This window comes from Amyelois transitella, chromosome 27 (genome assembly GCF_032362555.1).
Source record: "Amyelois transitella isolate CPQ chromosome 27, ilAmyTran1.1, whole genome shotgun sequence".
In the NCBI taxonomy this organism is placed as follows: domain Eukaryota; kingdom Metazoa; phylum Arthropoda; class Insecta; order Lepidoptera; family Pyralidae; genus Amyelois; species Amyelois transitella.
This window is the reverse complement of record NC_083530.1, coordinates 1,182,187-1,199,039: the sequence shown is the minus strand read 5'-3', so window position 1 is coordinate 1,199,039 and position 16,853 is coordinate 1,182,187. Positions and strand designations below refer to the sequence as shown.

At 35.4% G+C, this 16,853-nt stretch overlaps 1 protein-coding gene across 1 annotated transcript in view; it reads right to left on the bottom strand.

The window, feature by feature from the left end:
• Positions 1-5,459: 5,459 nt before the first annotated feature.
• LOC106138982 (RNA polymerase-associated protein Rtf1) overlaps positions 5,460-16,853 on the bottom strand; it is a 30,843-nt gene continuing 19,449 nt past the window's right edge. The window contains exons 14-19 of the mRNA XM_060951969.1: positions 15,552-15,664; positions 14,334-14,502; positions 13,467-13,565; positions 12,009-12,104; positions 11,520-11,634; positions 5,460-10,754 (exon numbers count right to left, since the gene is read on the bottom strand). Coding sequence (XP_060807952.1) covers positions 10,648-10,754; positions 11,520-11,634; positions 12,009-12,104; positions 13,467-13,565; positions 14,334-14,502; positions 15,552-15,664 — 699 coding nt within the window. The 3' untranslated portion in view covers positions 5,460-10,647. The remainder of the gene's footprint in view (positions 10,755-11,519; positions 11,635-12,008; positions 12,105-13,466; positions 13,566-14,333; positions 14,503-15,551; positions 15,665-16,853) is intronic.

Genomic DNA, 16,853 nt, shown 5'->3' with positions numbered 1-16,853 from the left:
GCCGAATCATCGCTCCCGCTACAGACTCGTCGTCCGCAACCATGATACGGGGAACCTAACCCGTATTGGACCGTGGTTCCACATCCAGTTGCCTGAATGTGCAGGTTTCTTCACGATGTTTGTCTTCGATAACGGGCAAAGTGGGTTCCAAGTGACAATGAAATACTCACGTTGAGATTCGAACCCACGTTCTTGATGGGCGTTTCCGAATGATGGTTAGTGCCAATATTTTGCTTATATACATTAAAAACGTTTTTATGTAGTAGTAATCTAAATGAATTCAGACATTTTACGTAGCGTTATTTTTTTAAGTAATAAATACGATTGATTTGACTTTTCGTTAAGAGTGCCTCATACTGATGAGATTGCATGAAGAGAGTGATGAATGTGGATGAAGTAAAAATGAAATTTCCCGTTTTTTTTCACATTTTTCATTATTTCTACGCTTCTAATAGTTGCAGTGTGATGTTATAAAACAAATATAGCCTAAAGCCTTCCTCGATAAATGGTCTATTCAACACAAAATAATTTTTCAATTAGAACCAGTTGTTCCTGAGATTAGCGCGTTCAAACAAACAAACAAACTCTTCAGCTTTATAATATTAGTATAGATGAGAAATAAAACATGGTGAAGAATCTGCACATACAGACGACTTGATGTATTACCATGTTCCAATATGGGTTAGGCTCCTCTGCTAAAGTTGCGGAGGTCAGACGGGAGTCGCTTCGTGTAAAAACCTGACTCACCCAATCTCTGTCTAGTCGCAGACTTACAGATTTCTTTCTTGAGGTAAACCCAACCCAGAGCCGTGTGGTTCCCGGCACCATTACAAAAAAGAATAGGACCACTCCATCTCTTTCCTACGGATGTCGTAAAAGGCGACTAAGGGATAGGCTTATAAACTTGGGATTCTTCATTTAGGCGATGGGCTGGCAACCTGAATTACTACTATATGAATCCCAATTCTATCGTTAAGCCGAACAGCTGAACGTGGCCTATCAGTTTTTCAAGACTGTTGGCTCTGTTTACCCCGCAAGTACGTAAAAAATGAACGTTCGCCGTGTTTACCCTGTATATGTATACTTTTTGTTTCACACAGGACAGGTGGACTGATGTTACAGTTAGACAAACTAATGTCCGTTTTATTGGTGTTTTGTACGTGAGTTTGTTACGAACAGAGAAATCTATGGAGATTATATTATACTGTAATAAAAGGTTTGTTTGTTTGTTTTACACAGTCACAAGAAATAGTGCCGTGTGGTTCCCGGCACCAATACAAAAAAGAACCACTCCATTTCTTTCCCATGGATGTCGTAAAAGGCGACTGAGGGATAGGCTTATAAACTTGGGATTCCTCTTTAAGGCGTGGGCTAGCAACCTGTCACTATTTGAATCTCAATTCTATCTTAAAGCCAAATAGCTGAACGTGGCTTATCAGTATCAAGACTGTTGGATCTATCTACCCCGCAAGGGATATAGACGTGATTATATGTATGTATGTATGGTAAATCCAACCTGAACAAAAAGTAGGAGTATGATGATTTTCCCTATTTTAAAAATTGCCCACAACATTGTTATGAATAGTTTACATTTTTAACTTAGATCATAATCAACAAATAATCGAATTTGTTTTTTTAGCAAATTTGAATTAGTCTAGGAGCTGACAGCTACAAAACATCAATCCTACAGCAGTTGCAATGAAAACATGGTCATCAAATTAAATTGCACTGTTATGAATAACAATAGAAAAGATTTTGTATATTTTCTTTATTCTATACAAATGAAATGATTTCGATGAAATTTCGCATTGTAGATAATATGGTCAGAGTGACTTAGCTCCACGGAATTACATTTTAACAACCTGTTCTGGAAAGCCAAAATTCTACTTAAAAATTTCAAAATTCAGAAATAGAATCGAATTGGTCCATGATACGTTTCAATCGTTATTTTTTTTCTATTAGTCCATGAAAAGATTGGTAATATTTTGGCTATTCCCCTCTTATCTATTTTTAATAATCACATTTGGAATAATAATGAATTAATAACTTCTGTGCTGTTCTGGTAGTGATGAAAAAACATAGTGCACACCAGCTGCTTTGATGGTTTAGTTGACAGCTCGTCATTTTGCGTATTTCGGCATTATCTTAATACGTCGCATTATTATAACGTCTCTTGGCTTAACTAGTGTTTCATATAGGAATTTATGATTATATTAGGATATTTATAAATAAAACACATTCGAGCTTCGCTTGCATGATGACGCAATCCCAAACTGATTTATTGCATTGTATGGCCGTTACAAAACTGTTAGTCTATCTCTCTTGGCAATAACATTGACACTTATATGACACAACTAGACAACATCTCCTACTTGTCTCATATGTCTAAAACCATGTAGGTGAAGCCGGGTAGCAACCTGTCACTATATAAATCTCAATTCCATCATAAAACCATACAACTGAACGTGGCCTTTCAGTATTTTCAAGACTGTTGGCTAAGTCTACCCGGCACGGGATATAGACGTGACTATATGTATTTATGTATGTAATTTTGTGATTCTTCATTTAGTCGACGAGCTAGCAACCAGTCACTATTTGAATCTCCAATATTAAACCATACAGCTGAACGTAGCCTCACAGTCTTTTCAAGTCTGTTGGCTCTGTCTACCTCAAAAGGGATAGGGACGTGATTATGTGTACACTTGAAAAGAAACAGAGGGGAATACTTACGAAGTCTTTAATTACAAAAAAAATGTATTGCGTCATTTTTGCTACTTAGCTCTTTGACTAACTTGTGCATAGTTTGGCAAACCTTTCTAGTGATAAAACAATGCTGGTATTATTTTTTTTGGTAATCATATTTTAAGTTATTTCTTAACATACATATTTACATATATTCACGTCTGTATCCCATGCGAGGTAGACAGAGTCAACAGTATTTAAAAGACTGATAGGCCACGTTCAGCTGTTTGGCTTAATGGTAGAATTGAGATTCAAATAGTGACAGGTTGCTAGCCCATCGCCTAAAAGAAGAATCTCAATTTTATAAGCCTATTCCTTAGTCGCCTTTAACGACATCCATGGGAATGAGAGGGAGTGGTCCTATTCTTTTTTCATTTATAGGTGCCGGGAATCACACCTTATTTCTTAACTGTTCTATCAAAAGGAGAGTATTGTTTTGTGCAATCGGTACCTAGGTAAATTTGCCCGTAAGGTATACATATATTATAAGAGGCCGTTCGCGACTTCGTCCGCGTGGAATCAATTTCGCGTGAACTCCGGGATGAAAAGTAGCCTATATGTTATTCTGGGTCTTCAGCTACCTACATACCTACCAAATTTCATCGTAATCGGTTCAGTAGTTTTTGCGTGAAAGAGTAACAAACATCCATACTGACATCCTGACATACAAAGTTTCGCATTTATAATACTCGTATAAGTAGGATATTATATATCTTTCACATACCTACATTAAATCACGCGTCTTTCCCGGAGGGGTAGGCAGAGACTACATTTTCTACATGCCACGATCCCTGCATACTTCTTTCGCTTAATCCACGTTCCCAGCGAACGAACCACTCCATTTTTCCCATGGATATCGTAAAAGACGACTAAGGGTTATACTAATGAACTTAGGATTCTTCTTTCAGGCGATGGACTAGTAATCTGTCACTTATTGAATCTCAATACCATCATTTAGCTATACAGCTGAACGTTGCCTTTTAGTGAATGCGAGACGTGGGCTCTGTCTACCCCGTAAGGGATAAACATACATACTTACATACATATGGTCACGTCTATATCCCTTGCGGGGTAGACAGAGCCAACAGTCTTGAAAAGACTGAATGGCCACGTTCAGCTATTTGGCTTAATGATATAATTGAGATTCAAATAGTGACAGGTTGCTAGCCCATCGCCTAAAAAAGAATCCCAAGTTTGTAAGCCTATTCCTTAGTCGCCTTTTACGACATCTATGGGAAAGAGATGGAGTGGTCCTATTCTTTTTTGTATTGGTGCTGGGAACCACACAGCATAAGGGATAAAGACGTAATTTTATGTATTTACCTATGTATGCAATAAAGGGAAAGACTAATAAACTTGGGATTCTTCTTTTAGCCGACGGGTTAGCAACATGTCGCTATTTGAAATTCAATTCCATCGTTAAAGCCGTACAACATAAATTGGCCTTTCAGTGTTTTCAAAACTTTAAGCTCTGTCTACCCTGCATGCGATAAAGACGTATGTTTAGGTATGCATTGACGCAAGACCAGTATAAAACATTCAGATCAGCAACCTTAAAATATGCTCAAAGTCCAGAATTACACAAAATTGCTTAATCTTTATATTAGGTACTTCGTTATGACGAAATTTTACGCATACCTACGCAGCTGTATCTACTAATATTAAAAAAGGATAAACATAACAGACAGACAGGCGTTATAAAGAACCTGTATGCCATTTTTCAAATCTCTAGACCCAACAGTTTTAAGCTATGCGTTAATATACATACAATCACGTCTATATCCCATGCGGGGTAGACAGAGCCAACAGTCTTGAAAAGACCAAATGGCCACGTTCAGCTATTTGGCTTAATGATTGAGTTGAGATTCAAATAGTGACAGGTTGCTAGCCCATCGCCTAAAAAATCTCAAGTTTATAAATATATCCCTTAGTCGCCTTTTACGACATCAATGGGAAGGAGATGGAGTGGTCTAATTCTTTTTTCTATTGGCTGTGCGTTAATATGAAGAAAATGCTGCAGGGCAGTTTGTTACCACTTCTTCTGCACTGACGTTTTGGAAGCGGCAGTAATCTTAGTTAAAAGTAATTTATTTGACGTCAACCAATGTAACCAAACCAAAAACCAACACCAAAAGATATGACAATTATTAAGTGATATTGAAATGTCCTATAATAATGAATAAAAGTTTTCAATTTGAATATACCTATGTCTTAATATGAAAATATCCACGAGAGTTAAGCCAAGGGAAATAAATAGCTAGTAACAAGTTTTGAAGCACTCAAGTATTTGTTCAGGAAAAACAAATACAATTTCCATAGAATCCTATTTATTACGAATAAAACAATGTTATTCATAAGCGCTTATCTTATAAATCTCATATTATTCATGACGAGTTTTAAAACACCAGTCTTTACTGATCAAGGTTAGGAGGATTATTTTAAACATTTTTATTTTGTCTAAAGTACATAAAATAACTGGAATCTGTTTGTCAATATCTTAACGAATAATATATTTGTTACATGCATCTCGAAATTTAGCACATGACCGGACATAAAACAATCCCTTTTTTTTTAAAGTTGACAGCACATAAAACTAAAGAGTTTCTTACCATAGACATTTTGTTTACTCTCATATTTCGTGTCTAATTCTGAAAAATTGTGTGGCGTTTAAAGTCATTTGTATAAATAATGACGTAAAAACAATCAAACGAATGAAACTGGCTTGAAATTTTATTTAAAAAACGTATAACATTTTTTTTTACATTTCGAGGTTCTAAGCGTGCGACATTGCTTTGGATTCTTAAAAGAAAAAGAAAAATGTAAAACATTTTTAATAATTTAATATTTCACTTTAAGGTTATATTCAGGAAAACTTTGCATGGACTGAAATGATAGTATTAAAATGAAATAATTTCCATGAATTTCAAGTTTTTTTTTTCAATAATCCGAAACCAATATCTCGCAAAATTTTGCATTTATTTTACATAGGGAGACATACACATTAATCGTTTAATAAATAGGTTTAAAAACATGACATGAATATTTACAAATGTACCTAGCAACATAAAAGTAAGGTACGGTTAAATAAAACACAGATCTGTATAGTCCAACTTTTGCTAAATATGCGAAAATTAGTTAATTTATTACCTACATATTGTGTGAGTTTTATTAACTTAACAAACTTTTGTGAAATTTCACATAAATGTGGTAAGTAATACTTACTTACTTATTATAACATCTATATCCCTTGCGGGGTAGACAGGGCCAACAGTCTTGAAAAGACTGATATTCCACGTTCAGCTTTTTGGCTTTGAGATTCAAATAGGTTGCTAGCCCATCGCCTATAAGAATCCCAAGTTTATAAGCCTATATGTATGTATCTATGTTTATTACAATAATGATTTATAACAATTATACTACTACTTTAGATGACTGGAAGAAGTATATAGTATTTTATTTAATCGTACCATACATAAAATTATAGTTTGCTAATGATAGTAAAAAATACAATGAAACGAAATAAGCAATGATTTGCCATTCGGTTGGTGCTATTCTCAAATACGGTGACTCATCGTGTATCGGCGGGATGAGAAGTTTTATACTTATATATATATAAAACATAAAACCACGACTTTTTCCCGAAGGGGCAGGCAGAGACTACTTCTTTCCACTTGCCACGATCACTGCATACTTCTTTCGCTTCCTCCACATTTATAATTCTCATCATGCAAGCTCGGCGGTTTCGGGCAAATGAAATTCAATTAATTAAAATCGCTAATTAACAACGTCCTTAAAAGGTCAGGTCGAAAGTACCCTAAATTAACGAGCTTGCATTTAGATAATGTAATATGAAGAAGAAAAGAAGATAATAGTAAGTATGCAGATATCGTGGCAAATGGAAAGATTTAGTGTATGCCTACCCCTCCGGGATAACGACGTATTTATGCGAACTGACAACGTACATACTTTGAGATTACATTTTTTTTATCTTCGACTTTACCTTTATTCTCGGGATTCCGCAAAATAAAAAAAGTTGCAACAGAGAACACGCAAAGATGAGACGAAAATTATTGATACTAGGAGCGAGTCGTCACATTAAAAAATGCACACACACACATACTCATTTTTAATTTTAATGATTTATGTGAAATACTATTTTTGGTATAGATATACATATTATACTATACCTAACGTTACGTGTATCTATAGTAACAAAGTAAACACTACTTTTCAAGTACATTGTCAATAATACCATAAATTTAGTGGCAAAATTACATTTATTGATTATTTACCAATATTATGTAATACAAATTACCAACTAGCGTATGATAATAAATAAAAAGGAAATAAAACAAAGGATTTCACTACACAATAAAGTTTTCACTGCTAAACGTGATTTGATCATTCGAATCATCATCTTTTCCCAATAAGATCGTGAACAGCGACCGCGGGAATTTCTGAGATTCTCTTATAAAGTTTCGAGGGATTTACATCCTTGGACATCAACATAAGACTTAACAAAATGACGTAAAAGTGCGTGGACGCATTTAAAACTTTTTCAATTAGATGTCATCAAAACGTTGACTTCTAAACACCAGCCAAATAAAGCCGATTATAACGTTGTATGTTTAAAAATTCACCATTTATAAAAAAAAAACACCCTTGAATTCACTAATACCTTATAGTAATTAAGTAACAACTACCTGAATCTAATAGAAACCAGTTAATTTCCGCTTTTTATAAGCTTTTTATTTCTTTTTCCAAAAAGGAGTAATGTATTTCTTTTTATTCGCACTAAGCTTTTACTAAGGTTCCTAAAAACTATGGAGTTCCATTTAAATTTGGCGACAAGATTTTGCGAATGGAAACTTTTCGTCTGGAATTTTATCGCCAAATTCAATAATAGACCCCGAAAAAGTACATACAATTTGGTAGCCACAATTCTGAGTGAAAATTTCTAACTGAAAAAATTACCATAAAGAAAAAAAATGAGGTACCTAGTGGCCTTTCTTTACACCAATTTTTAAGGGCAACATTTCCTTTCCAATATTTCGTAAAAATTAATGTGACTTCCAAATGGTACGAATAGGTTACATAAAAAAAAATTAAAGAAAACATTATCACTACAGTAATAATACTACATTATAAATAACATGCTATATACAATAATTAAAGCATTATTAACCTATGTGGCTATAAGGGTAATGATTCTAGTTTTAAGGCTGCATTGTGGTATTATTTCAAGATGTATCTTGAGACAACATGGCGGAGATTGGAAATTAACGTTTTATATTATTAAATAAATAAATATATACGGGATAAATTACACAGATTGACTTAGACACGTAGTAAGTTCGAAACTAAACTAACTCAACGATACTATATTTTACAATAAATACTTATATAGATAATAAACATTCAAGACCCAGGCCAATCAGAGATAGTTCGTTTCTCATCATGCCCTGGCCGGGATTCGAACCCGGGACCTCCGGTGTCACAGACAAGCCCACTACCGCTGCGCTACAGAGGCCAAATGTCAAATTAGAGCGTCAATAGTCTAACCGTTAAGGTGATAGAATAAAATGCGTGATGCGAATAGAGGCACAGGTTCGAATCCTACCTTGGGCGATGTATTAATAACTCAGTTATTACCTATAGATTTTTTTCAATAACTTTTTAAAAAAGCGAAACGCCTCCAATCGATGTCCTCTTATTTTAAAGTCGGTTAAACTTCTAAAACCGTTCTCGTAAGTGTAACAAACATTATACTGACAACCGCATCAAAATCGGTTCAGCGAAACCCGAGATACTCGCGGACAGGACGCGGACAACTGAGAATTATCTTTTCTAGAGAACTATTCAATTTCTCACCATGATGCCTCAAATGCATCTCATGTGATTTTATAACTTTATTTTATAAGTCTTTTATAATACTATTTAAGGCTCTGTGTGTTGAATATATTGCTCATGTAGTAACTATAAAGTCCATATCAGATTTCATAAAGTTTATTGTCATAATCATCTTCTCGCATACTTAATAGTTTTTTGGCATAATCATTTTATGCATAAATATTGTTTCGCAACATTTTACTTATAAAAAGATTATGCGAAGTTATGATTATGCCAAAAAAAATGATCGGTATAAGAAAAATTATAAGGCCCTTAAACTTTATGATGCCCAATATGGAGCGGTAACTATACAATAATGCTATATTGTTTTAATTTATAAGTGTGTATAGTTATATATAATATTATATGTATAAGTAGCTAGAATGTGTATTTGATCTATGCTGGGTAAAGTTTCCTTAAAACTTTGATTTAATTAACTTTACAAGCAATTACTTATATGAAAGTCGGGTTACTTACATGAAATGACTGGTTTTTAACTCAGACCAATGAAATTTCTCTCTAAATTCTCATTCTTCAAAATAATTCAATATTTTTTTTAATTAACGCTCAAATGAATGAAAGAATTGAGTGTATTGAATTAATTAATATCGCCTTATATTGTTTTTATGTAAATTTATTCAAAGTGCAGAATTAAATATTTTCTTTTTAAATAAACAAACACTTTTTTGCTAACCCTACCATCTGTCACTGCAAGATCACGACGCCATTTTAGATACGTTTTTAATTGAAACGTAATTACTAAAATGAATTACGAATAAACAAATACGCATAAATAAATAAATAATACCATTGTGAAGATTATACCAAAAGTTATTATGAATTTTGCAGCCCGCGTTAACATATGAGCTTAGATATGACTTTTGTATGTGTATATGTATTACTAGAAACAAAAACATATTATTTAAGTTTACATAGTTGTATAATGACAATACAGTTATATGTTTATACGTTCGAAGCCTTATTATATTAAGAGTAACACAATTTTGAACTTTTATTCACACTAACCTTTCTATGACTTGAAGCGATGATAACTTAAACCCCTGTTCAATCACTTATGTCACTTCGTTTCGTCAAACTTAACTATAACTTAATATAAGACTGTAGATGTAGAACATGCCATGGTCCAATTAAGGACGGTAACAAAAGGTCAGGTCAAGAGTACCCAAAACCGACGAGCTTGCATGGAGAGAGTTATGCTTGCGGAGTGAAAGAAGTATGCAGGGATTGTGGCAAATGGAAAGATGTAGTCTCTGCCTACCCCTCAAGGAAACATTGATTGTATTTATGTTTGAAACAAATTACATCATAAAGCCAATACAGCTGAATGTGGCTTTTCTGTCTTTTCAAAACTGCTGTCTATCCCGCAAGGGATATAGACATCACTATATATGTAAGCATGTATGTTTGAAACAATAGAAAAAGTGTTAAAACTAAAGAGACCGTAGACCCGACAAAGTAGAGTGAGAATTTAGGAAAGTAGACTCAGAGCTCTGAAATATAGTGGTCATAGAGTACGATTCGAGAAAACCAAAAATAAGAGAGACCCGGGCACTAATTCTAATCTACAGTCTTATATATCATTCCAAATTTTCACTAATACCCACTTTAATCATTTATGCAACAAACTTCGCCACACGAACTTCAATACAACTCAACGTCAAATCGAACCTCGGGGAACGAAGCGTGAATTTTTAGTATGTATATTTATCTTTCTTGCAACAAACTCACACGAACTTCAATACAACTCAACGTCAAATCGATCCTCCGGGAACGAAGCGTGAATTTTTAGTATGTATATTTATCTTTCTTGCAACAAACTTCAATACAACACAACGTCAAATCGAACCTTCGGGAAAAAGGCGTGAATTTTATGTATGTATTGTATATATATAACTTCGTCACACCACTTTTATTTTTTCTTGCACCAAACTTAGTCACATCGCGACCGCACAAAACACTATGTATCACTGAGTACACAATCACAATAATCCACACTCATATGAGGCCGTGCCGTTTCTTGTACTCCTCCAGATTGAGAGAGCGTTTAGGACCTGTCTCTTTCACTTTTGTCGTCAACTGTTTGGGCTGAGACGATACGGCTTCTGCAATAAAAATAAAAAAAAAAGGTTGTAAAGTCGGGTTTACTGACGATAGTTTATATATCATAATATTCGTTATAGATACATACATACATATAATCACGTCTATATCCCTTGCGGGGTAGACGGAGCCAACAGTCTTGTAAAGATTGATAGGCCATGTTTAGCTATTTGGCTTTAAGATAGAATTGAGATTCAAATAGTGACAGGTTGCTAGCCCATCGCCTAAAAAAGAATCCCAAGTTTGTAAGCCTATCCCTAAGTCGCCTTATACGACATCCATGGGAAAGAGATGGAGTGGTCCTATTCTTTTTTGTGTTGGTGCCGGGAAGAATCAAGTCAAGCCGTACGGACTCCTCAGAAACGGCTTGACTTGATTCTCAAGAAATTTAGTTTGCATATTACTCAATTCTATCATTAAAAGCCAAACAGCTGAACGTGGCCAATCAGTCTTTTCAAGACTGTTGGCTCAGTCTACTCCGCAAGTTATATAGCCGTGACCACATGTATGTAGGTATGTATGTCAATAAATATACATGGAAGTATGCGGAGATCGTGGCAAGTGGAAAGAGGTAGTATCCGCCTACCCCTCCGGGAAAGATATTTTATTGATATCTCCGTGATTTTATGATGATGACGACGACAACTAAGTACATCTCTTTCCCCGCGGATATCGTAAAAGACGACTAAGGGATAGGATTATAAACTCGGGATTGTTGTTGTACATACATATGTATGTATAAGGAGAAATAAAAAAATACAACTTACTCGCGACAGGCAGGTCCAATTCGATGTTTATATCGAAGTCGTGTAGCGAATACAAACTCGCCGTGTCTGTAGATGTCGGTTTAGTGTTTTTTGATTTATCACTTTCTTGTTGTTGCTGTTAGAAAAAAAAAACATATATGACATAGTCGTATTAAGATTAGATGTACACAGTGAATCGTGTATTTCACTCATACAGAATTATTCTTTCCAAGCGATGTGGTCGATGGCTGACCGGAGATGAGTTTCACACAATTATATATATATATATATATGACTGACACTGACACTGGCTAAAAAAACTAATATTTTAATTCATAAAATAACCAAAAAAACAATCGAATTGAATAAATCTGATCCCCTCCCCACTCCGTAAAGATTGTGTCCATGAAGAAGAAGAAATATTCTTCTTCAGAAGAAGAAGTTTTATTCTTATTTTCCTTGATGTACATCGATTTTATATAAATATATAAATAAATAAACTGAACATACCAATCTCTCTCTCTCGTTCCTCTCCTTCTCAATTTTCTCCTCTTGCTCCTTCTGCCTCTGCATTTCTTCTTCTTCGATTTCATTTCTTAATAACTCCTGTAAAAAAAAATTACAAAAGAAAAATCAGCATCATTTATATTAACTACAGGCAATTTCGCATTAAGAGAAAAATACTGCTATAAAAATTCATATTTATTTTAATATAGTTATAATATGCTTTCTCATAGATGTCGTCATAGGCGACTAACTAGGTATAGACTTATAAACTTGAAATTCTTCTTATCTGGGCTAGCAACCTGTCACTATTTGAATCTCAATTCTATCATTGAGCCGAACACAACTGAACGTCGCCTACCAGTCAAGACCGTGGGCTCTGTTTACCCCGCAAGGGATATAGACGTGATTATATATACATATGTATAATATGTATGCAGGCCTACCAGTATTTTTAAGACCGTCGGCTCCGTCTACCCCGCAAGGGATGACGTGATTAAATGTATGTATGTGCCGTGTGGTTCCCGGCACCATTACAAATAAAAGCGTAGTAAAAAGAATAGGACCACTCCATCTCTTTCCCATGGATGTCGTAAAAGGCGAATAAGGGATAGGCTTATAAAATTGGGATTCCTCTTTTAGGCGATGGGCTAGCAACCTACTATAGTATAGTCTATAGTCACTATTTGAATCTCAATTCTATCACTAAGCCAAATAGCTGAACGTGACCTACCAGTATTTTCAAGACCGTCGGCTCCGTCTACCCCGCAGGAGATATAGACGTGATTATATATATGTATGCAGACCTACCAGTATTTTCAAGACTGTCGGCTCCGTCTACCCCGCAAGGGATATAGACGTGTTTATATATATGTATGCAGACCTACCAGTATTATCAAGACTGTCGGCTCCGTCTACCCCGCAAGGGATATAGACGTGTTTATATATATATGTATCATATGTATGCAGACCTACCAGTATTATCAAGACCGTCGGCTCCGTCTACCCCGCAAGGGATATAGACGTGATTAAATGAATTTTGCGAATATTCACAATGCAGTTGCGCGCGGAGAGACGAATTGGCGCGTTTTTTTTTTTTTAAATTCTTTTCTAAATTTTTGTAAAGGAGTGAGAGTGGGACAGGAATAGGATTAATTGCGTGCATGAAAGAGAGAGTGCGTATATGTAGTGTTGCGTTTATAAAAAACTAGAGGCCGCCCGCGACTTCGTCCGCATGGAAACCCTATCAATCCCGCGGGAACTCCGGGATAAAAAGTAGCCTATGTGTTATTCTGGGTCTTCAGCTACCTACATACCAAATTTCATGGTAAACGGTTCAGTAGTTTTTGCGTGAAAGAGTAACAAACATCCATACATCCATACAAACTTTCGCCTTTATAATAGTAGTAGGATATATATATATATATATATATGTATGTATGTTTGTATGCAGAAGAAATCTACCTGACTCCTGTTGCCCTGATGCGACTTGAAGTTCATGACTGGTTTAGTGTGGCGCCTGGTGAACGGGTCGTCTGTTTTCTTGCCTTTCATCGCTTTCACCTGAAAAAGAAAAAAAGATTTACAATAGGCATGATGACGAGGTCTTAAAATAATATTAATATTATAAAGCTGAAGAGTTTGTTTGTTTGTTTGAACGCGCTAATCTCAGGAACTACTGGTTCGAATTGAAAAATGCTTTTTATTTAATAATATGATAGATGATCACGTCTTTATCCCTTGCGGGGTAGACAGAGCCAACAGTCTTGATAAGACTGATAGGCCACGCTCAGCTGTTTGGCTTTAAGATAGAATTGAGATTCAAATAGTGACAGGTTGCTAGCCCATCGCCTGAACAAAGAATCCCTTAGTTTGTAAGCCCATCCCTTAGTCGCCTTTTACGATATCCATGGGAAAAACATGGAGTTGTCCTATTTTTTTTTTATTTGTACCGGGAACAAATTCAAATTCAAAATTTTTATTCATTATTGTAGGATACTATTATATCGCTTAATAATTGTCGTATGGTTTAACAACATTGGTTGACGTCAAATAAATTACTTAAAAACTAAGTTTAATGCCGCTTCCAAGGCGTCAGTGCAGAAGAAGCGGTAACAAACTGCACTGCAGCATTTTCTTCAACAACGTCAACTTCACAATATTAAATTATACTTAGAATAGAATGAACCACACGACGCACGAAGTTACTCACTTCTCAATAAGAAGATGTTTTGTTTCTTGTGTTTATCAGTCTCGATGTTTTCTGTGTACATAAATTAGTAAATAAAATAAATAAATAAATAAATAAATTAGAAGAATTACATAACTCACCTCCTCCAATATAGCCTTCTCAGCTGTCTCAACGTTCAACTTCCTGTTCCTGTTGTTTATATACGATATGCTCTGTATAGAAGAAGTCCTTGTTTTGTCGAGATGATTGGCCCTTTCCTCCAACTCTTGAATCTTAGCATTCAAATCCAATACTAGTTCATCGTCACCGCTGTAAATTATATGAAAATATTTAGTTTAATTAACATATGTGCCGTGTGGTTCCACGGTGACAATAGAAAAAAGAATACGGCCACTTTCCCATGGATGAAAGGCATTTTTAAAGTTTAAGTTTAAAGTTAAAGACGTTGTTAAAGAAAATGCAGTGCAGTGCAGTTTGTTACCGCTTCATCTGCACTGACGCTTCGGAAGCGGCAGTAAACTTAAGTTTCAAGTAATTTATTTGACGTCAACCAATGTTGTTAAACCAAAAGATTTGACAATTTATTAAGCGATATGATAGTATCCTATAATAATAAATAAAAAAATTTGAATTGAATTTGAAAGTGTGTTGTTCCCGGCACCAATACAAAAAAGAATAGGACCACTCTATCTCTTTCCCATGGATGGAGTCGTAAAAGGCGACTAAGGGATAGGCTTACAAACTTGGGATTTTCTTTCACGCGATGGGCTAGCAATCTGTCACTATTTGAATCTCACTTCTATCATTAAGCATAGCAAGCTGTTGTTGGCTCTGTCTACCCCGCAAGGGATATACACGTGACCATGTGTATGTATGAATTTGACGGCCTCTGTGGCTCAGCGGTAGTACGCTTGTCTGTGACATCGGAGGTCCCGGGTTCGAATCCCGGCCAGGGCATGATGATGAGGGAAGAACTTTCTGATTGTCCTGGGTCTTGGATGTCTATCTATATGAGTATTTATTATAAAATAAAGTATCGTTGAGTTAGTATCTCGTAACACAAGTCTCGAACTTACTTCGAGGCTAACTCAATCAGTGTAATTTTGTCCCGTATATATTTTATTTATTTATTTATTTACTAGAGGCCACCCGCGACTTCGTCCGCATGGAAACCCTATCAATCCCGCGGGAACTCTGGGATAAAAAGTAGCCTATGTGTTATTCTGGGTCTTCAGCTACCTACATACCAAATTTCATGGTAATCGGTTCAGTAGTTTTTGCGTGAAAGAGTAACAAACATCCATACAAACTTTCGCCTTTATAATAGTAGTAGGATTTATTCGAAAGTCGATTCTCACCGCAACTGGGCGACGTCTCTCTCCTTCATGAGTTGAGTTTTCTTCATCGCGTAATTTGTCGGATGAGATCGGAACCTCTCCTTTTCCGCCACAATCTTCTCTATGTCTTCTTCCTGTGAAACAAATTGTATGTTTGTTAGTTTGTTTGTTTATAATATCTTTATACATAGACCTAGACAAACGTATCTTGATCAAATTAATTTACAGGAATAGAAAAGGGTATGTTGAGATGGTTCGGTCATGTGGAGAGGATGAATGAAAGCAGGTTGACTAAGCAGATATACAAGGAGAGTGTGGAGGGAAAGGTCGGAGTGGGAAGACCTAGACGAGCGTATCTTGATCAAATTAAGGACGTCCTGGTAAAAGGTCATGAAGAGAGTTATGAATGTGGATGAAGCGAAGGAAGTATGCAGAGATCGTGGCAAGTGGAAAGATGTAGTCTCTGCCTACCCCTCCTGGAAAGAGGCGTGATTTTATGTATGTATGTATGTATCTTTATACATACATAAAATAACGCCTCTTTCCCGGAGGGGTAAGCAGAGGCTACCTCTTTCCACTTGCCACGATCTCTGCACACTTCCTTCTATCTAATAATAATATTAATGGATAATAATATTATTGAATTATTAATAATTATTTAATATCTTTATTGCATAGAAATTTACACAGTAACAAGAAAATACTAAGTACATAGTTATTAATAAAACAAATCACTTGCAACGGCGGACTTATCCCATGAAGGGATCTCTTCCAGTCAACCGGCAAACAAGAAAGTAAATAAACAAATATGTAGGAACTATAGTCGCAATGTTAATTATTATTCACTACAAAAGAAATAGGAGAAATAATCAAATTAAAATTTATCTAGATTATTGAAAATAAAATGAAAATGCCGTGTGGTTACCGGCACCAATAAAAAAAAAGAATTGGACCACTCCATCTCCTTCACATTGATGTTTTAAAGGCGACTAAGGGACAGGCTTATAACCTTGAGTTCCTTTTTTTAGGCGATGGGCTAACGACCTGTCACTATTTAAATCTCAATTCCATTATTAAGCTAAACAGCTGAACGTGGATTATCAGTCTTTCAAGAGTTTTGGCTCTGTATACTCCGCATGGGACATAGAACGCGGCTATATGTATTAATTTTTAATTAATTAATTAATTTAATATTTTATAATTTTATTTGTTCCTTAATCTTCTTGTCATCTTGTCATCCGCATTTTCCCTCACCGTAAGAGCATCGGTTGGTATTCAAACTAATGTACATAACTTCGAAAATAGTCATTGGTACATGTCCGA